This window comes from Medicago sativa, chromosome 8, assembly GCF_051527215.1.
Source record: "Medicago sativa cultivar Bolivia chromosome 8, Bolivia_mono, whole genome shotgun sequence".
Taxonomy (NCBI): domain Eukaryota; kingdom Viridiplantae; phylum Streptophyta; class Magnoliopsida; order Fabales; family Fabaceae; genus Medicago; species Medicago sativa.
Genome location: NC_140756.1, coordinates 9,670,404 through 9,693,097, shown reverse-complemented (window position 1 = coordinate 9,693,097; position 22,694 = coordinate 9,670,404). Strand labels below are relative to the sequence as shown.

Below are 22,694 nucleotides of genomic sequence, written 5' to 3'. Positions count from 1 at the left end.
AAATGATTTTTGGTTCTCACTATAATGGGATATTATATTCTCAAGTTGAAGTGCTTCTAAAAGTAAATATATATTAAAAAGTAGTATTTCCTGCAAAAAAGGACAAGAGTATTCTGTCTAAAAGTGCATCATAATACTTTCAATACAGAATACTGATTACATTATAATACTTTTCAATACAGAATAACTCAAAAATCCCCACACACCCTAAATTTTCTCACCTCCCCTTGATAAAGGCAGCTTCCTGGGTATTCAATATCTCCTTAACTTCGGCGACAGTCATCGTGTCTGAAGGTTTCGCCTCTTTCTTGGTCCTTAAAATTGCTTGCAATTCGCTCCCTTTTGACAATGGATCTTTTATTTCGTATACATCCGCACTTAAATCAGTATTCACCTTAATGAACACTACACTATACAAATCAGCGCTTTTTGCGGCCAAATGTATCTCATTAGGTGTCACTGAGAACCAGAACTTCTCCGGTATACCAGTGATTTTCACCTCAAAGTAACGAAGTATATCTTTCCCTTTGAAAAGGGCAAGATCATATGGTGCGTTTGACTCGGTCACTTCATTAAGCCAACGGATCTCAACATCATTCTTTTTGTCATTGTACTTTTCGGTTAAGTATGCGTTAGCCAACTTCTCTCCTATTTTGCCAATTTTTTTGGCTTGCTCGTCTGATATTGTATACCTCTTCTTAAACGACTGCAATGACAAGAAAGCAAAAAGGATGTTAGATAAAATATAAAAAACAATAATAAAAAAAAAAAATACGCATTCAACTTACTCTATTGACATCTGCCCAGACATCCAAATTGAAATCAGGATTTATGTGCTTTTTATACAAGTGCTTTTCATATAAATCAGCTACATTCCTTGCAGCTTTGTTGTAGATATCAATTCGTTTTTGTGTCAACAGATATGCGTCATAAGTACCATCGCATTCACCAAGAAGAGCTGAAATCTTTGCATCAAAATCATTGACAAGTTGAGCGTGTGATTCATAAGTCTCATTGAGAGCATCAATAACTCTCTTGATGACTGAGACAGAAACATCTACAAATGTATTATCCAGCTCTTCTTCCCCTACTGCCTCATCTTTCACTGTATTCGCTGCCTCATTTTCCATTGCAGTTTTTGGCCCATGTGTCTCTACATTGTGTTCCCCCTCTTCTTGAGGCACACTTGTTTGGGACTGCATTCTTTTATCCCCTTTACTCGTGCCACTGCCTTTAGATCTGGCCTTCTTTTTCTTAGGTGTGTTTTTCACGTAATCATCTAAGAATAAGTCGCACAATCTACATGATACCAAAAATCAAGAAAAACCCAGATTAAGTAAATCTTTCACAAAATAAAATTAAGGAATAAAAGCAAAAATATATTTTACCTAAAGAAATATGAGGTGACAAATAGTTGCAACATAACACACCCAATTTTTTCCTGAAGCTCAAAATCGAGCTCTAGGCTATCAGAATCGGCCTTTCCAACCGGAGCAGAATCATACTTCAAACATGCAGCTTTATGAAATATAGCCGAAAAATCCCTTTTCAGCTGAAACTCACCATCACCATCACCATCACCATCATACATGACACATTCGCATTTCTTATTCTTTTTGCGGGTTAATTCATATCCCTGGTGAATCATATCTAAAATCAAACAAGCTATCAAGCCACCATCTTCTTTACTTTTTGATCGTTCGCCTTTATCGTCTCTATAAAAAGTATTCACCAGCATCTTGTTGATCACATCAGCTTTTACTGAAAAGCTTTGGAATTGTGAAGCTATGTAATTTTCATCCTTTAAAAGATCACATAAACTGCACAAAAAATCATAAATATATCAGTGCCTGGTTCAGGTTCGACAAATGGCTTATGGAAAATGTATAATAAATACCTTGACCAGCGAGAACTATTGTTGATTACTTTCTTCAACTCTGTCTGTCTTTCCTTCATAAACTTAGAACATTGTGCAAGCACAAATTCTCTGTTTGCCTCAAACAATTCCATTTTGTAAGTCAATGAAAGGAAAGGAGGATAAACCTTCGAGCTGTTGATCAAAAACAATATACTTAAGTCATAAAAAAACAACATAAACAATAAAAGGAATAAAGAAACCATTATGAAATGTTGAAATACCTAATCGCTTGCACCTGAATTTCAAAATTGACAAAACCTTCACTGTCCTCAAAACTCCTATCCCCACTTGAATATGCATTTTTATGTGTCGTATCAAAAAAATAGATACCACCCCCACCGCAGTATGTGATACTGTCTGCACCGATTCAAATAAAATACTATTAGGAATTTTATTTTTTTAATTTAAAATTATAATTTAAAAACTTACCATGAAAATGATGCATATGACTGTAGTGAGGGTGAAGAGTTGCAATAGACACCAAAAATGAATCGATGCCGTCTACTTGAAGTATATTATCCTTTTGTCCCCCCATAGTATATATGCCAAAATAAAGATCCATGGCATCCTTCTCAACCCGCAGAGCCATTAATTGCCTGTGATAGAAATATCAATTGAAATTACACATTAGAAAAAATAATTTTTCAGTTTCACTTTACTATCCAAACACTTTAACTAAAAATTCTTTCCATACCATTTGTAATTTCTAATGAAAATGGGAAATCTTTCTTCTCCTCCAACTGATAGCTTCACTTTGTGGGAATCGATGTGGTAGAAATCTTTGTTCTTTTCGCTCTTAGGTTTGGTCTGAGCCCACTCTCTCACTGCATCACGAAGAGTCTTACGAAACTTGATTCTTTTTTCGTCCTCTGTCCTCTTTATGAATGATACTAACTCAACCTCATAATGTAAGGTTGAATTTGCAGGAACCACTGCCAATTCCTGCCGAGACTCGGATGAACCAAAACCATACTTAGGTGCAATAGTCAACGATGCTACCTCACCCTTCTTCATACTCATTACAGCTCTATCAAGCCCTCTAATCACTTGCGCTGCTCAGCACAACAGACATTCACTTTCGTTGGTTAGTATAAAAACAAATTAATAGGAGAGAGTTAACCAATGCAACAATTTAAGATAATCACCCTCACCCTCGTCTGTTGTGAATTCAAACAGCTCTGCTTCATCTCCGCCATGGCCCTTGCGGAAAAACACAGTGCCATCTTTAAGCTTACAAGTCAGTTTCACTGCAAATATGCAAAATGAAGAAAATCAGCAGAAATCTATCTACTAAATACATTACAATACACGCAAAAGAAAAGAGCCATTATCAATGGTAATTTACCTTTTACATCAGCTCCATCTTTTGGACGTTTGTATCCTTCACCTTCCTTCATAATCTTTTTTACAACCATCTTGTCCTCAGTTACATCAAAAACAGTCCTCCAAGAAATTAACTCAAGTTTTATCTCTAATATTGCATTAGCTGGTACTGCACTTTTATCACCATGAGCTGGCTCGCCGGTCTCACCGAATCCATCTATTACACAATAAAAAAAAAAAAAAAAGAGTTAATATATCAACATTTCCCAAAGTGTTATATAAACATTTCCCAAAGTGTTGTGTAAAGAACTTACATTGAGGCTTCACAGTCAATGCCGCTTCCTCTCCCTTCTTCATAGTTCTAACAGCCATTGACAATGCAGGACAAAAATGACCTGTCTCATGGTGAACATTATATTAGACATCACATATCAGAAAAATTGAAAATGAGAGACAGAAACCATGATAAAATTTGTTCGCACTAACCGTCCTTCACTGTGAACTCCACTACTTTATCAGACTTAGCTACTAGTTTTCCATCATCAAGAAGATGCGCTTCATAATTCACTGCAACAACAGAAGGGTGTTTTATAGTTAACACAGTCAAATAATAGAGTCACTCAATGAAAAATGGAATATACTCGTAATATGTTTACCTAAAACTTCGTCGAGATCCTTGGGATTTTCCCATTTCTCCCCCTTCTTAAGTATCCTTTTGAACAGACCTCCATCCTTACATATATCCTCCACACTAAACCAAGAAAGTAGCTCAACATCATATCGCAGAGTTGCATTAGGAGGAATCTGTTTTGGAAGATAACCAGATCCACCGTAAGCTAACTCAGGTGGAATGGTGAAAAGGGCCTTTTCACCTTTTTTCATTGTTTTCACACCATCAGCCAAACCTTTAACAACATGCCCTGCAAAATCAACACATTACTTAGAAACAAATCCAGACAATGATAAGACACAGAATTTTCAACATATACAATTTCATTTTGAACAAATTACATGAATAATAAAGTATAAACAAACTTATATATTTCTAAAAAAATAAAAATAAAAATATATTTAATAACTATGCCGCTATAGCAGCTGAAGCGGCTGTCTCATTCCGCACCGCTACAACGATTAGTGTCGCGGTTCGTCATCGCGCGGTTCGTCACCGCTACGCTACGCGCGCGGCCGCTACTGACTACTATAATCAAAACAGCTACCAATCAAATATAGAAACTAACGGATCCAAACATAAACCTAAATCAAATAAAGAAACTAAATGATCCAATTAATCAAATCAAAACCGATTAATACGCACCTCGTCCAAGCGTGAAAGCAGTTGTTCCGCTAGATTCAAACTCCATACCATTGAGCACCGTTCCAGTAAGATGAACTACACATAAAAAAATTATAAAAATAAATAAAAATTAGAAAAAGCTTAATTTAATTCAATTCAATTCAATCAACGAAGAACAAACATAGATACCGTGAACTTCGTCGTCAACGTCGGGAGTATCCGAACCTTGACCTACTTTGAGAAGCTTCTTCTTCAGACCTTTATCACCGATTTCCTTTTCCTGACCGACCACGAGAATTGGATTATCGTCGGCGCCGGAATCATCCTCCGGAATATCGAAATCTTCGTCCATGAAAGAATACGGAGATGAGTGATGAATGAATTGGAAAGAAGGAAATGGAAAAGAGGCTGTTGAGGGTTTCGAGAGAGTTGAGCAGAAACGAGGGTTTAGGGTTTATTACTATTTCTGTTTTTTCTTTTGACAAAAACAAAAGGATTTTGCATAAACAAAAATCAAATATTCCACATATTATGTAACCAAAAAAAATATTCCACGTATTATAATAATCAATTTCTTTTAAAATAAATCAATTTTGTAGTGATAAAAAATAAAATAAAAAATATTTGTAAAGACCAAAACTAAATACAAAAATTACATAGATTAAGACAAAAAATTATATATTCGGGGGCAAGTAACATAAACCTAGAAGGATTTTTCTATGACATGCAAATTTGCACATGTTAAGAAGTTTAAAATATCTTGTAAAAAAAAGGTTTAAAATATAAATTTTGTATTGGAACTTACACATTTAATATTAAGTATCAAACCTTTTGAATAAAATAATTGTTGTTTTTCAAGAAAAAGTTACTATTAGTTGTTTTAAGCGATGTATAATTGGCAACCGAATTACATATAGATTTTTGAGTGTCCAAAAGGCTCCATAATTCCGGTGACTTAATTTTTAAAACATGAAAATTGCTCTTCTCTCGCGCCCACCCAAACTTCCCAAAATGCCTCAACGTGACTTAATTCACACGGGCGTTATACCCGGCGTCACCTAAGTCACGCGTTTCTCCTTCTTCAACGTCTTTCTTTCTTCTTCAAATTTCTCCTTAAGAACACGTTTCATTCCCATTTTCATAGATGTGGTTGAGCTAGGACGGCTTTCGCATGCGCCTTGTAGCTTAAGAGAAACAACGTCGTTTTCGACGAATACAACATCTACGTTTCCTCCGTCGAGAGATGAGGTAAGGACGAACATCTTCAAGAACGAGATCGACGTTTAGAGCCGTGAGGTCGAATTTCTTGGCGGAGTATAATCTCGAGAGAAGACTCGTTATGGTTAGTGGTAGAGGACAAACGGATTCTTGTGGTTGAAGTTCTTGAATTTTGCTTTGGATTTTTGAAATTGAAAAGTGCGAAATTGAAATTGTGTTGTTTTTGTTGGATACTCAAATTCGGTTTCGTTGGTATTGAACAAGTTGGAGTTAGATCTCCATTGACGAAGCTTACGGAGTTATGGTAAGTAAGAAGAAAGAAAGGTGTTGAAGAAGAAGAATTGCGTGACTTAAATCACGTTGGGTATAACACCCGCGTGACTTAAGTCACGTGGGGGCATTTTGGAAAGTTTGGGTGGACGCGATCAATTTTCATGAAACTTTCATGGGTATATTCTATGTTACGCAGACATTGGATTGAAGGTGTGTCCATCGTACACAACATGTTATAACACCGACATGACATTGATATATACGAACATGGTTAACTTCAATCACCTTCATTCTTTTAAATTATTATTGACACCTAGTGCGATCATTTACGAGATCGCATGAAATAGAGGTACGTTCGGATTTCGTTATACAAAACGAGTGTTATAGTGCCATTATAACCGAATTTCACAATATTTTGTATTATTTTCTTTTTGGTTGTGGCCGAGATTCGAACCCCGGACCTTGCATATATTATGCATAGTCGTTACCAACCGAGCTAAACTCAACGGGACACAATATTTTGTATTAAATAGCGTACCAAACATTACCTAAATCAAATATAGAAACATTAATAGTTATATTAGCAACGACCATCACTAGTCACTAGAAATCTAAAGCTAAAAAGTAAAGGTCATCTCATTTGCTAAGAAACAAGATCATGATTACCTCCAAGACAATTTCTCATCTCTCTATTTTAAGAATGAATTTGTTTACCTACCGAAAAACATATGTATGTTTTTTTTGTTATACTTTTGCTTTCCCACGTATCACATTATGAAGATGTTTGCGTTCTACTTTTAAAATAAAATGAGAAATTGTATTTTGAGACCCTTGATTTTGACAACGTTTTTAAAACTACGTGGACAAGCCGGCATGAATTTTAGTACGGTAAAACAAAGTCATTGTGTCTTTCGGTTGGCCGATTGTGTGTTGTTTCACAAAACCTAATAGAGTCGCAAATTCGAGATTCTACTCAAGGGACCAAGCGAGTTTAAGGACAATATTGATCATCCTAACTCTCATCCTTCTGTTTTAGGTCATTGTTAGTTGTTCTTAGTCAAAAATACGGATTTCGGGCTACTTAATCAGATTGTTCTCAAACATCCCCAAAAAATTAGGAAAAAAATCAAGGATCAAAACAAGCGTAGAAGAGACTTCTTACGGGACTCCACCCTCAAAATCCAAAATTCCATCGTTTAGACCTTTTTTTTTAATTTATCATATTCTCACAAAAATTCAAAAAAAAATTGCATTAGTTTTATTTGATTTTTAGAATTTTTTTGATGGTATTTTTATATTTTTATGATTTTATTTGACAGGTTTTTATCATTTTTTTTCTTTTTTTTTTTTAAAAGCAAAATGGGTTACTTTGCAATCAAAGTGGATTTGGCTAAGGCTAATGATATGTTGAGTTGCTCCTTTATTAATTTGACCCTTCAAGAGATGGGTATGCATATAAAACTAAAAAATTGATTATGCATTCGGTGACCTCGGCAAAATCCAATATAAGCCCTCTTGACAATGGTATGTTTGTTTAACATTAAGATCAAAATGAAAGTGATTATTATCAAATAATGCAATATAGAGATTATTTTTAAAGATGTTTATAAGTTATTACACAATACTAACATACCCTATATTTCGTAACAAAAAAAAAAACCTATATTTTTAGAGAAAGAAGTTTCATCTTGTCTAACTTCTCTCTTTAACTTCTTCCTCATGCACATGAAATTTGGTTTTGGGCTATACTTTTTTTGTTAGGAATCATCCATGCATCTTCGTAGTTTTTTCTTTGATCTTTTTTTTATTATTATTATCTAAATGCGTGGTTTGTAAATCTGATTTTTTTCTCTATGTTTTTTTTATTTGGTTGTACGAGTGCGACATTGTTTGATTAAAAAAAAGTGCGGGCATTGTTTGTATTGTCGTCTTAGTGTATTGTCTGTTTCATTCATATTAACATATCAACTTCAAGCACCAATATTCTAGTTATTGAATGATGTGAGTTCGTTTACAATTTTTTTCTTCATGTTTTAGCGATGTTTTTTTTTGAAAAGGCAAATTTTATTCACGACAAGCAAATGCAAGACGCACAAGGCTCGCGGACAAGAGGAAAAAAGATTACAAAGAGGTGCCGCATATAATGTTTTAGCGATGTTGAATTTGTGTTGTGTTCGATGTATTATATCAATTTAAATGAACCGATGAATGATTAATACAAATGACAAAAATAGTCATGGGGTATAAAAATGGAACGAAAGCTAATTAAAGAATCAAAATGAAACCTCAAAAATAGTTAAAGGACCAAACCATCAATATAACCGTTGAATTACTAGAGTTCTAAGAATTTTGAAGTTTATATATGAAATTTAACATGTGTAGGTCAAAAATATATTCAAACACACGATTTATTCCAAAGATTTGTGTATGTTGTCTTGATATGGTCAATATGACGTTGCAATTAAAATTAGGAATATGTTATCATATATACGGTAAATTTGTGAATCGGTAAATGCAAATAATCAAATCCTAATTTGGATAGGGAATGTCATGTCATAATGCAAAACAAAAGAGTTTTCGTGCCTATTTCATTATAACTTAATTAATGATACACTTTTAAATAGTTTTTTTTCCTTCTTCTCCACATTATGGAGGCCAATACAACATTAATTAGATAGGCAAGGGACACTTGGAATAGTATTTCTAACTATTCCATGAGCATTTCTACAAAAAGAGGAATTCTTCTTTCCTGGTTGTGCGAAACAATGTTATTTTGATCCAATATAATCTTAAAACAACCAGAAGAACTGCATTTTAAATCAATTGCTATATCACTAGAAGAAGTTCCGTAAATCCTCGATATGTCACATCTTTCACCGACACAATTTGTATCCCGATAATTTCAACAAAATTCAACGCATATATAAATATGATGTATAAAACTAGCCAACGGTGAAATAATACTTTGTTGAAATGACAATATATAAATATATGAATAATAATTTAGAGTGAAATATGTACCGGTGTACTAAGAACGTATGCTTGATCTATTATTATCGGGTTCATAACATTGACAAGCACAATGTGCTCAAATGTTATTTGTCTTGCATAACCTGATCCACCCTACAAATGACAATGAAGGTGTTGTCATTGCATCGCTAAATTTGAACAAATTGTTTTTTTTTTTGAGGGAATTGAACAAATTGTTATTATTCTACGATACGTAATAGGTGTTGTCATTGCATTGCCGAATTCGAACAAATAGTCAAATTTGAATAAATAGCAGCTATAGCAGCACCATAGAGAGTAGCAAAATTTATTTTATTTTTTTTGACAAAAATAAACGATATTCATTCATTCAAATTGATAGAGTACATCGATACAATACAAATCCAAATTCGCTAAAAACAAAAATGATGAATTTGTGAACAATGAAAATTGATATTATTATCTTGACTTAATGTTACACGAGTCTGGATGTAAATCTTAGTCTGGATGTAAATCTTGGTTTGGTTTGATTCCATTTTTTAAAAACAATGAAAATCGAACAAAACTGAACCAATGTAGATTTTATTGTTTCGACATTTTTTATTGAAAACCGAAACCATTATACCTCTAGGATGTGTATTATTCATCTTCACCTGAGGCAATTATTGGTTATCATCAATTGAATGATCCTTAATAAAATCAATTTGCACGTTTTCCTCTACATAAAATGGTCCAACATTTGTATCGAAATATACTTGCTCTGGCACAAACTCAAATAAATATATTTCGGCACACACACAAAACTATAAAAAAAAGTGAACAAAATTAAATAATATCAATTGATATGACTAAATACTTTTTCTTAATTTTTTTCATTTCATGTGAGGATGTGCTTAACAATATTAATTTACGACCGTATTCGCGAAAGATTTTCTCCATTAGTATCTCTTCTTTCAGTGGCAATTTCATTTGAATGGCATCTGCATTAATTTCGAAGCAGATCCAAAAATATAAAGGTTGAATGAATTCCAATAAAATCAAGGAAATGTTAATCGGTGCCTCGGGGCACTAGTTAAGAACCTAAAATAATAACTTTTTATAAAAGTTTGCGTAATCGGTGCATTGAAAATTGAAAACTTTAACATTTTTAAAGAATAATTACTTAATTTAGAATGCTTAAAGAGTACCTAAATGCACTTGTTAACAAAACCCTAAAATCAATTATTGAACTTGTCTACGTTAAGGTTTCATGTAAATTGATGTACGGAAGCAACACACGGTGCCAAATTTATGAATTGTTAGGTTAAATTTTATGTTTTTTTATGTGATGCATGCAGTTTTGAGGGTTAACGGTTTCACAATACTCGGTTTATCTTTGGTATCACGGTAGATATGTAAAAATCACGACGATCTACCGTGATTTTCCAAAAATTATACTTTGCAACTTCTTCAAAATAACGGTGATACTTAGTGTGATAACAAACATTCACTCACTAACATTAAAGGGTAAAGATAGTATGCATAGAAAATATTAAACGTAACAAAACGTGAGACACATTGAAGGGAAGAGATGCACATGGACCCAAAACAATATGACAAAATGAAATGTTGGATTTTCAAATTAAAGTTCATGCAAATGGAATACGTGGGAATGACCACATCACATCTTATGATTTACTGTGACATCACTCCTCACCATCTAACTCTTGTCTCTTAACTCAAAGCATCGACAATGAAGGACGTACAATGGTACAATATAGGAGAAATATTAATTTTGTAGATTCTAAACAATTTCCTTAACCATTTGGTCAAGATTGTTTTCTTACAAATCATGTAAGAAAAATATGTAAAATAGACTTTGGTTAATCTTGTTGAAGAATTAAGCATAAATAGTCAAAAAGACGCAACGGAATGAAGGGGAATTAAACGAACGTACAACAAATTAAAAATGACAGCATGCATGCACAAGAGGAACATAGAAACATATTAGGAAACAGTAAAATGTTGAAAATTAATGTATCAAAGCTTTATCTTGATCCTGGTTTATATGCTAAGCGGTACTTGGTAATGAATATTAGTATGTTGTATATCATGGGTTGGAATATCTTTGTAATCTAGTTAATTCATTTCGATTATTAAAAAATTGAAAGACTTAATTTACCTAAAGAAAAATTTGAAGATCGACCCAATTTGGTTGGAAAAATAAATTAGGACAACTTTTACTCTCTGAGAAATATAAATTAGGACCCCTTTTTTTCTTTTTTGACAAAATAAATTAGGACAACTTACTTAATTCATGTTTGAATCACCATCCAAAAAATGATTTCCAATGATGTTATGATTTCAAAAAAGACAATTAGGTCCTTGACATTTAAAGACAATTATATGCATGGGAAAAAGAATTTGTCCCTAATTATAATTTGTCCCTAATAATTTGAAACACCAAAATGGTTTTTATGGCTTTCTTTTTATTTTGTATAATTTAGGGGGTCTATTGGATTAGGATTTTAAGAGACGATTTTTTTTTATAAAAAGTCTTGTGGATTTTAAAAGATTGTGCAAGATTTTAATGACTTTTAAGATTTTAAAAGACTATCAAGATTTGTAATTTGGATTTCAAAGGATTATATCATAAGATTTTATAAGATTTGGAAGGACTTTTATGGATTCATGAGATTTTATAGGATTCAACAAATTTTTAGAAATGGATGTGTTGATTTAAAAATTATGAACTCTGCTTCAAAAGTACCACATATCTTCTCAATTGCATTCTTTAAGACCAATACTGAAAATTGATATTTATTATTTTTTTCATTTTGAAGGTTGCAAAATTTTGTGGAGTATATCACACACTTCAATATAAAATTTTGATGTGTCATGAAACAGTTGTCGTTGTGGCGGGTTCAAAATGATCTATGGCATTAACATTGGTGTTCCAAGCATTAGTGTTCATATTTCCGTACAAGTTTGATGTTTGATATTAATTTCGTAAAGGTTGAGATTTAATTTCTCTGTTATCTGCTTTGTAAGGATATGATAGAAGATTGCTTTATATATAAATGAACCTCGGAAAAAGTTAGCATAAAATATTCAATTGTTGACGTTGATTTTTTTGTTGTTCTTGGAACTTTCTTAATTGTCCATGTGGAGAGTTTATGGCACATGTTTGAATAATATTGGCTTTTGATAATTAATTTAACCGTACACTTTGCTTTATTTATTCAATCTATATAGTTTTTTAATTTATTACATGACATGCGTTGTTCGTATTTGAATTTTGGACTTGAATGTTGAAACTTGAAAGGGACGAACGTCCATGTCATATTGTATGTGTTTCTTAGTTTAATCAAATAGTTTTCTTTATAAAAAAGTTTCAATTCTATATTGAGGGAACGTCCTATTGAATGGAAGAATTATATATCATCTCCCCGAGACAATGTTATATGGCGAGAGGGGACAAATTTTGGCATTAAAGATGATGATTGTAACCGTAAGGGGTTAGGGAGTTGTAAGTGGAATGGAGACATGTCATAAGCTTTGGTATTAGAGGAATAAGTTGACTCGTAATGAAGAGTGGTCCATGTCTTATAATTCATATGTTTGAAGGAGTATAATTACTGCAAATACAAAAGTGAGTGAAACTCCTAAAAATATTAGTCGAGCGAGGTTGTGGTCTCATAAGAGGCAGTGGCGAGAATCGATATGTGGTTTCTCAAAATTAATTGGAGCTTGTACACTATGTTTGGCAAAGAGAAGAAATTAGGAAGAGAGAAAGAGGGTGAGAGAGAGAATGAGAAGAGAGAAATATGTAAGAAATAGAGTAGATTTAAGAGGTTGTTTGGTATAAAAGAAAGATGAGAGAAATAGAAGAGAGAGAAGTGTAAACCTCCTCTCTCTTGTTTGGCCGAGTAGAAAGTGAGAAGAGAGAAATGACAATATTTTAGACATTGACAAAAATAGCCTTGTTATAATGAAACAATTTAACACTTTTTTTTTTTGACAAAACAATTTAACACTCTTATTACCAAAACTTGAATTGCTAAAAAATACTACAAAAGCTCATTATTTGAATTTTGGGTGAGATCCCGCTCTCGATAAAAAAATTTAAACAATCAAAATTTAGTGATTCTTTTTAATAACCAAAACTTTTTTTATCATTGTATCTTGTAGAAGAAGTACACAAACACAATAAAAAAGTGAATTTCAACAACATAATAATAGGAAATAAGGCTAAATAGTGTAAGATATGATATAGCACCGAGATTCCTAATCAAACCTGTGATTTCATTTCATCTAAAGAATAGATATTTTACACCCCCGTATTTACGGTGCAAACATTTTCATTTTGGGGAATGGGACCTAAATAACCAATTTGAGACTATATATATATATATATATATATATATATATGCCACTTGACATATTGATGAAAATCATGTAATCAATCATCCATATACATTTCATTTTCATCGTCAAATATGACCATGAGTGAACTATGCCTTTTGGATATATATATTTTTTTGTTTATTATTATATGATGCACACATACAATACTCACACTGATCCAAAAAAAATTATTTAAAATAAAAACACAGCTCGGATTACTTAAAAGTTACCCTTCAAGATTAAGGTTCATGAGCATTCGTAGCCTATCTAGTGCAATCCAAATCATTTGTCATTGCTATAGCTTTTGAAAGAGATTTTGAGCAAGTGGAAGTTAGGTTGGAACATGAGACTACTAGTCGCTTACCGTGTAAGTATTAAATTAAAGTAACATGTTATATTTATGCACACTCTTTTCTATAGACTATAGTGCATTTTGATGCCGGTAAAGAGTGTTACCGATCATATGACACCGAAATCCAAAGATGACCTATGGAATTCGTACCCATAACTATGCCATAACCTACGAAAATCAGAAGACCACAATCCGAACCCCTGTGCACTCGCAAAGGCCATAACGATCAAAACCAACAAGAAGAAACAGTAAAAAACATGCGAGAAACAGGTCTTGCCGCACCGTCATGACAAACAGCAGCCGCGCTGCCCCCTACAGCCCGAAACGTCGAAATCGTCCAAATGCAAGCGGACACCATTAACTTTGCCGCATCAAACAGTCCCGGGGAGCCCAACACTTATCTCGTGTGCACTAGATAACTCATTAACTCGCAACGTCTACGCTCACTTTGTGGAGAATAGGTGACTCGACTATGCATACATGTTGATAAGATTTGATTCAAATACAATGCATGGACGGATGACACAATAAGACATACAGAACCAATATGTTGCCTCCTTTCCATCTCTTTTTTAGCATGATTTATAACTAGCATTTGAATAGACATTCCAACATCAACCATTTCATCTTCATCCAAGTCCACTTCATCTATTATTTCAATTCGTTCATCATTGCTTACGTCTTCAACACTATCTAGATTTGACATTGCCTCCACAACAATATGACACTCTCAAAGGCTTCCCACATGCAGCACAAATGAGCAATTGAATAAATGTTCCAATTCATAGTAAATAAAAAGGAAATGACATATATATACTCTTAAGTTTTTATTGTAAATACAATACAAATTATGAAACAATTACTAAGATTAATATATAGAAATCCCAAAACCTTTTCTTTTAACAAGATAGATTTATTAAGGCCTCATGAACACAAGACATGATCAACTAGCAAAAGGAATCAAAAATAGTACAGAGACAAAACAAGTTTGGTTTCATTTATATTTGTTTTAGAGAATTTTGTTTTAGGAACATTGACCCTTAGAAGACCATCATTTTTACTCATTTTCAAGCAAATTTTTATAATGCCCCGAAATTATGAATACAAGATTACATAAAACACAAGTCATTTTAAACAAGTAGATATGATATATAGCAAAAAATAAAATATAAAAGTATGATTCAATATCGTAAAGTGACCTTCTTTTTTTTTGAAACAGCTTATATATTAATAACTTGCCTAGCACAAGAAGTGCTAAAGGCTAAGAAGAGCAACAATACAACAGAGGCCACAAGGCGAAAAACACACCTCGTACAATAACAAAACGCCTACCGCTAAAGACGCAGGGAACAAAAACTGCCAAGCATACAATAAGCAAAACCGCGAGAAAAATCCCAACAACCAAACGTTCTCGTCCCGCCACACCCGGCCCCCTAATCAACCCCTCCTATTCAAACATTCCCGTGGATTCCACGTCCACTCATAAAATAGGCAAGACGCAATCCGTAACCTACTCAACGACCAACACCACGATAGTGCCTTAATTTCGTCCACCACCTCATCATAATTCTTTGATTGGTTCTTAAAAATCCTTGCATTTCGCTCCTTCCAAATTGACCACACCGACGCATGCCATATCAACCAAAAAGCCTTCAAGGAACGGCTCGAATTACTCTCATGACTCCAACAAGCAAAATGCATAAACAAATTTCAAGGGGTAATGAAATTTATGCCCAACCAATCCAACACCTTGCGCCAAAATCGAGAAAGTGACCTATACAAATTCTACTGAGAAATCTCTACACATCAACCTTAGAAATTGAGAAGTTAAGCTCAAAGTCAAAAATGATTGTCTACAAAGAAATGGCTAATTATTCTCAGCGAAATTTCTTGACTTAAATAAGAGGCATTACAAATTAATCCATGACTAACACCTTACGTTTATCCAAACTTGTGCAACCCATTGAAAACAAAGTTATAAACACAATTGCTGCCATATTAATGACAAGATACATAGAACTATAATCACAAAGAAAAACATCATAAAAAAAGTTTCAAAATTTGACAAACACACTACATCCATGGTACTGCATGCCCTTTTATATAAGATCAAGAACATTTATTGATCTATATTGAATAGAGAAAAACACATTAAAAAGATTGATTTAATACATCCATACCTATGATTTGTAGTTTCCAGATCTAGTCTTGATGTGGTACCGTAGAGATCTAAGAAGGATAGATCAAGAGAAGTTGCAGGTCCATCACTACACTTAGAGGATGAGTGAGAAAGATAATAATGACCCAAAGGAATAAAAAGGTGGGAGGAGAGGAAGCGCGGGAGAGTTTGCCGCGAAAACCAAAAAAGAAAAGGGCAAAAAGGGGATAAAAAATGACCAAGTGTGTTTCTCTCCACTTTCTTCGCCGTTGAGAGAAGAAAGAGATTTTGAGTGGGGCCCACGCTGCGTCTTCTCTCTTCTCTTTTCTCTCGCTCACCAAACAAAAGAAATTCGGTGTCTCTCTTCTATTTCTCTCTTCTTTAACTCTCTCCTTCTTATTTCTCTCCAACCAAACAGAGTGGTAGTGCTTACATGGAAGAGCTTTGGGGTGTTTTAAATTTAAAAAGTTTAAATTTAGCTAGAGCGAGTGGTTTCGGACATATTGAACTACATGTTCATCTTTGACTAAAAAATACTTAATCTAAGATAACTTTATTCAATTTTTAAGTTAAATTATTATTTTGATTGATAAAAAAGTTAGGGAATGACTTTATGGGTTGGGGAAAGGCTAGGTGGACCCTTTATAATAATTTATAGATCATCCTTAATACAAAAATGTTTTTCAAACACAAAATAAACTTGGTAGAAACATTGTATGTATTTATCATTTTCAACTTTTATATTCTTTTTTGTCTCTTATTGATTTTGACACCACAAACATCTGAGTTGTATTTTATATGGTGTCAAATACAACATTCAATTTTTGAGTGTATAACACAATTTTGAAAAGAAAAATAAAATAGAGTACATTTAGAGGTGTTACATGAACATTTTTACATTTTATTAATAATATATCTAATATATTGAAAACTAAAGACTCAAAATTGTCGAGATGATATCATATACAAGAGAACAAAATAGAAAATGAAGATTTCATCGATCCAAACAACATTATAATTATTAAAGTGCAAACATAAAAATGCGAAGAGCTAAGTATGATTAATGTCACTCATAGTGTAACTTCTTTAAAAAAAGTCACTCCTAGTTTAACTAAAAGATAACTTACTTAAAGTATTAATTCAAGCCCAACGGTCCTAGAAAATAGACAACGTGCGAATCTTTTTGTTCGGATTTGATCGGTACATCCCGCAAATCTATCTGCATAGAAACCTTTGAAACTCCCCGACTTGTCTCACATCTAACTTGCTTTGCCGACATAGTGATTATCTATAATTGAGAAATTTAGGTCATTTGCAATTTCTTCATCAAAGACTTGCAAAATGGAAATGAATTAGATAATAATAGCTTATATGGCCCAAGAAGTATAAAGATCGAGTATTTACATGAAATTGAGGGGTTTTTCCTTATATTACTTGACAAACATGTAATTTAAGAGAAATTTGACCATTACCACCTGGCCAAACTATTATAGGGGTAAAATCGAGATATCCCTACCCGAAAGTTTGTAAACGGGATGTATCTCACCAAAATCAAGATACAACAGTCTATTTATGAGAAATCTTCTCAAAGCTCGTTTATATCTCCCTAACTTTGACGTTGAAGTTTCTTTGCAGGTATACCTATGAATTGATGAAATATCTCATCTAGTTAACCATTGTGAACCACCGTAATCGGCTTGTTTGGAAGAGATGGAGGGGCTCAAAAGTAATTTGATTCATTAGGGTATCATTTATATGCTATAAATTACACCGATGATTTAGAATTGAGTAATGATATTAGTACATCTATTTATTGGCAATTTTGGTGACAACCATGTTTTTATCTTTTTTTATTGGTTAAAAACAATAGAGAGGGAAAAAAAAAGAGACGAGGATAAGAACATCATGTGAGTATGAGAGAAAAGATTATCAAAAAGTTTTTACAAAGTGATCGTACAAATATCATTTCTCTTTAGAATTATAAGGCTATTGTTTTTTTTTGGGCTAAATACCTTTGTTAGTCCTTTAAGTTTGACAAAAATATCATATTAGTTTTTTAAGTTTCAAATAGGTGATTTAAGTTGTAATTTAATGCACCGTTACCCTTTTAAGGACCTATTTGAAACGTAAAAACTTAAAAAACTTCAAATAGATGCATAAACTAACAACTTAAAGGACATATTTGAAACTTAAAAATACTCATATGACTTATTTGAAATTTTAAAAACTTAAAAGATTAACCCGATATTTTTGTCAAACTTAAAGGGTCGAAAAGGTATATCATATTAGTTTTTTAAGTTTCAAATAGGTGATTTAAGTTGTAATTTAATGCACCGTTACCCTTTTAAGGACCTATTTGAAACGTAAAAACTTAAAAAACTTCAAATAGATGCATAAACTAACAACTTAAAGGACATATTTGAAACTTAAAAATACTCATATGACTTATTTGAAATTTTAAAAACTTAAAAGATTAACCCGATATTTTTGTCAAACTTAAAGGGTCGAAAAGGTATTTGGCCGTTTTTTTTTATTGTTTACAACAATATAGAATTAATTTATTCTCATGCTTTCGATTGTGTACCTGATGTATTTTGAACGCCGAGAGGAAACATTGATTTGTTTAACTTTAGACGCTACATATTTTCAAGTTTTCGGGTTTAAGTTTAGGATTTTTGTCCTAGATTCACATGCTATTTGCTAGAGTGCATTGGTCACGGGGATTATATTGTCCTTGGTACATAATAATGACTAATATGTGTGGATTCTACACATATTAATAATCTTTTTACTAGAGGGAAGATAATCAATTCATGATTTATTTCATGGACATTGAACTAGTCATACATGAACAAATTATAGTTTTATCAATAAAGTGAACAAAATTCTAACTAGGTTTATTTATCTGTTTATCTATATAACTCTTGTAGTGAATGCATTCAACATGCATGGGCGCAAATGCATCTTAGATGTTGGTAAGAACCACCGATTGAATTTTCTTTGGTAAGGCAAATAATGTGACATAGTTTATCTCCAATTAGACCAAGACATTCACCCGAGAAATTACGACTCGTTTCTCACAATATGCCTCAATATGTACCACTTGTTTTTCTGCAATTTATAAAGGAAACAAATTCTTTTATGAAGCAATTTATATTTGCAACACTCTCGTTAACAAAATTATTATATATGTTTAGTAAAAATTATGTTTACATCATTAAATTTGATCCGTATTACACATTGGATCTTTTTTTTCCTTTTCTTTTCTTGAAGTGGTCATTTATATTACATTCTTGTTGCATCATGATGGATTTCATTTCTAGATTTTTCATTTATATATACGGTGTGTATTCACCGGTATCACTATCATAAAAAGATGTTACCTTGTTTGACCATGATAATTAATCACTTTGATATTTAATAGTTTAATCACATGAGGAAAGATCGACTCTTAGGCCATTAAATGTTAATGTGTACGGGTGGTAGGAGGGAAACATGAACGTGTGAACTTGACTTTGGTTTTCTCACTTGTGAGATTGATGAGCGACACTTTTACTATGGGACGGACAACCATCACAACCCTTCAAGCAAAGTGGTAAAACATGGGAAAATGTGTTCTCTCAATCAATATGCTTTTATACTATTTGTGTTCAACACTTTTAAGTTCCTAGAACGAGAGGTTGTGGATTTTCTCCAAAGAATTCAAATGGTCATATATATCAATACTACGTTGCACGAGTCTATAGATGTAGTTTTTAAGATGACTGGTTCTGCAATCTAGAAAGAGTTAGCAACAAAACTTGTTGCGTACTTACCTTTTTTTTTTGCGTATATTTCTAAATAAAACGTAATATTATTATAATTTTAATAATATTAAAAAAAATTGGAAATTGAGCATGACAAGACACCAAGATTAAATAATAAAACCCCCAAAGTATGCATGTTGCTTGATTTATGTAAGAAAAATAAGATTTGAATGAGTTTGAAACACAAGAAGACTTCAATTTATGAGTTTTATTTCTTCTGGTATTAAGGGGTTTTTGCTTTCAATTTGATACATGAGAAAAGGAAGAAGATGAAGCCGACATGGACATTTTGAATTGATATTATTTACATCCCTGTAAGTAATATGGTTAACAATCACATGTGTTTTTATAGTCTAATTTCTTAAAGTTGTTAACCATGCAAACAAAATGTAATATAAAATACTAACTCAAGAGTTTAAAAAATCAATCGAGGAAGTTGATCAAACTTAAAGTACCACGAGATGTATTTCTAGTTTTTTTTTTTTTTTGCAATATTTGAATCATAAAATATTTTTATGATGTGTTAATTTTAGATTCATTGAAAATATAAATTACAAATATTTAAATCGACATCATGAAAAAATCAAACTCTAAATTTAAAGACATCTTCGATTTTTTATTTTCTAATAATAAACAAAATTTATCTTAAGTACTTTAATTTATAATCAAATAAAAAAAGATATTAAAATATAGACTTACGAGAAGTTAAGAGAATAACGAGGAAGAAACTTATGCCAACAATTGGTTTTCTCTCCATTATTATTGTTTTCAATGTTGTTATGCGCCGTTATTTTTATAGAGCCCCTGAAGTTAAACTTGAAAGAACAATTCAACCATCAATCAACGTGAAAAGTCACCACGAGTTGGATGCAACTCATTAACCTATGTTTAGATATAATTCAATACATACCACTTCTCAATGCAAAAAGCCGTGACTTTTTAGAGCTACAACATGTATATTTAAACTAGACGCAAGCTTGAAGTACCCCCCAACATAAATTTTAATTAAGAGCATAGTTGTTGTTTTTCCCAACGTTAATATATTTTAGTTGCTCCATGTAAAGGCTATGTTCAGTAAATTCAATAAGTTATCGTATAGTTCATTGGACATGCTTATAAGCTTGTTTGATAAACTAAAATGTGTTTGGTAACCAAGCTTATCTTAGTAGCTTATAGCTTTTTTCGAGACGTTGTTTCCTTTAGCGCATGATTTTATAACTTATAGTTCTCCATTTTTCTTTCCCTTGTAACCTTATATTTTAATTTTATTACATTTCTATCATTTGATAAAATTAAATAACTTCTACTCATTCATAAAAGAAATTATTGGTTGAAAAAACTTTGGTATTGAGTTGTTTACCGTTTGACTTTTAAACTATGTAAATGTATTAATTATATTTATTTGATATATTCTATTAGCATGAATTAAAATATTATTTTCATTGTATCCACATGAACTCACGTATATTTCAATTGTTGAGTAAAAGAATTATGATTTTAAATTAGGGTTTTGTAAAAGGTTTTGGTTATGCAAAAACGATAGTAGTGAACTTTGGGAAATTTTAAGATAAACATACGTGTTGGATTTAGATTTCGTCGGTTTTGTCACTAATGTGATCTTTCAATCAATTGCATAATTTCATGCTTTCTATTTTAGCTTTGCATGTCCCTCATTGTACATTTTCTTTGCGATGAACAATGAGAGATTTATTGTACAAATTCACTTATGATCCCTTGCTCAATTAACATGTATAGTAGCTTAAGATTGGAAAGTGGTTTGTATCGTAAACCTCGCCTTATTCCTAGCAACTATCATCCACATATAAATTTATTCTAGATCATTTATCTAACAAGTCTTGTTCAAACACTTATTACATCAAAATATCAATTTCGAAGTTTTACTTTGGAAAAGCATTACGAATGAGAATAAATCATTGATATAAAGAAAACATGATTATATACAACCGATTAGATCAAAAGTTTATAATGGATTCATAAGTAACTATATCTAATCTGAACATAAAGAGAATTTGATATTTATACTCATTGTAGTTTTACAAAAGAGGTGAAAGAAGATGAATTTCCATCCAATTGACGAAGACTTTTAGAAATTGTGGTCGAGTCTTACCGCTAGGGTTTGGTCTCCTAGTTAGGTTTTCAAGCGTATAGTGACATCCATCCCTTTCATTGGTGTATTTTCCATCCCACTTTTTGTTGGAAGATTATTATTCACATCCTTCTTTTCACATCCCCCGTTATCTACCTGCATCATGTTTCAATCCTTTTCTACGATTTTGGAACACGACATGTTATCTCTTTCCTCCGCTCATCGTTTTTACGCTTTCTCCCTACTATGTCACCACATCAATAACTCTACCTCAACCACCACCAACCCTCACCTTTACAACTCTCTCTCCGATTAATCGACCCCCACCTCATCCACCACCTATAAATCTGGCCTCCATGGTATCAACCTCAATTGCAAAAAAGATCTCCAAGCGTCCCGTTAGAAAGCCACCATGGAAAACTTGTGTTTTGGTTACGTTATCACCGTCGGTTTTGAGATCTAATAATTGTATTGGGGTTTTTATGATTTTCATGTTTTGTTTATTTGTTTGCGTTCTTTTGTTAGTTTTCGGTTGCTTCAAGTTTGTGCTTCATGTGTTTGCCGAAAAGCTTGAGAGCAACTCGTTTTATTGGTACCGTGTTTTGAGTAAGAGGCTTATTGTGGTTATCACTAAATTCAATATGCTTGCAGCCTTACAAATGAATTGTCAACATGTGGTTGAATTGATCATTCCAAAGACCACCAATAGTTGAAATGTACGAACACCTGCAACAATTTTTCTCCGAGGATGGATACAACTAAAGACTGTGGATCTTTCATTAATCTTGATTGTTGGCCATCTCGTTCAAGAATTTAGTATGGCCGTTAGGATTATGAGTCTGGTTTATGACTTTATGGCTGTTAGGATTAG

At 32.6% G+C, this 22,694-nt stretch overlaps 1 protein-coding gene and 1 long non-coding RNA gene across 2 annotated transcripts; both read right to left on the bottom strand.

Moving 5' to 3' along the window:
- Positions 1-51: 51 nt before the first annotated feature.
- Positions 52-5,039, bottom strand: LOC146896772 (uncharacterized). The gene is made up of 14 exons (XM_085738416.1): positions 4,725-5,039; positions 4,557-4,631; positions 3,898-4,161; positions 3,728-3,808; positions 3,556-3,636; positions 3,264-3,458; positions 3,070-3,165; positions 2,613-2,970; positions 2,348-2,514; positions 2,140-2,275; positions 1,898-2,050; positions 1,389-1,820; positions 789-1,299; positions 52-706 (listed from the first exon to the last, which is right to left on the bottom strand). The coding sequence occupies exons 1-14, from the start codon at positions 4,885-4,887 to the stop codon at positions 218-220; spliced, it is 3,201 nt and encodes a 1,066-aa protein (XP_085594542.1). The 5' UTR covers positions 4,888-5,039; the 3' UTR covers positions 52-217.
- Positions 5,040-18,748: 13,709 nt separating this feature from the next.
- On the bottom strand, positions 18,749-20,510 carry LOC146896771 (uncharacterized). Its single transcript, XR_015023391.1, has 2 exons — positions 20,416-20,510; positions 18,749-19,021 (listed from the first exon to the last, which is right to left on the bottom strand). It is a non-coding gene; the product is annotated as an uncharacterized LOC146896771 (long non-coding RNA).
- Positions 20,511-22,694: the final 2,184 nt, after the last annotated feature.

What these genes read in the sequence shown, in the direction of transcription:
- LOC146896772 (XM_085738416.1), bottom strand. Translation starts at nt 4,887, where the DNA reads ATGGACGAAGATTTCGATATTCCGGAGGATGATTCCGGCGCCGACGAT. An exon ending in TCATATGCATCATTTTCATG is followed by an intron (nt 2,276 to 2,347) that starts GTAAGTTTTTAA and finishes GAATCGGTGCAG; the next exon opens with ACAGTATCACATACTGCGGT. An exon ending in GTCACCTCATATTTCTTTAG is followed by an intron (nt 1,300 to 1,388) that starts GTAAAATATATT and finishes GGTATCATGTAG; the next exon opens with ATTGTGCGACTTATTCTTAG.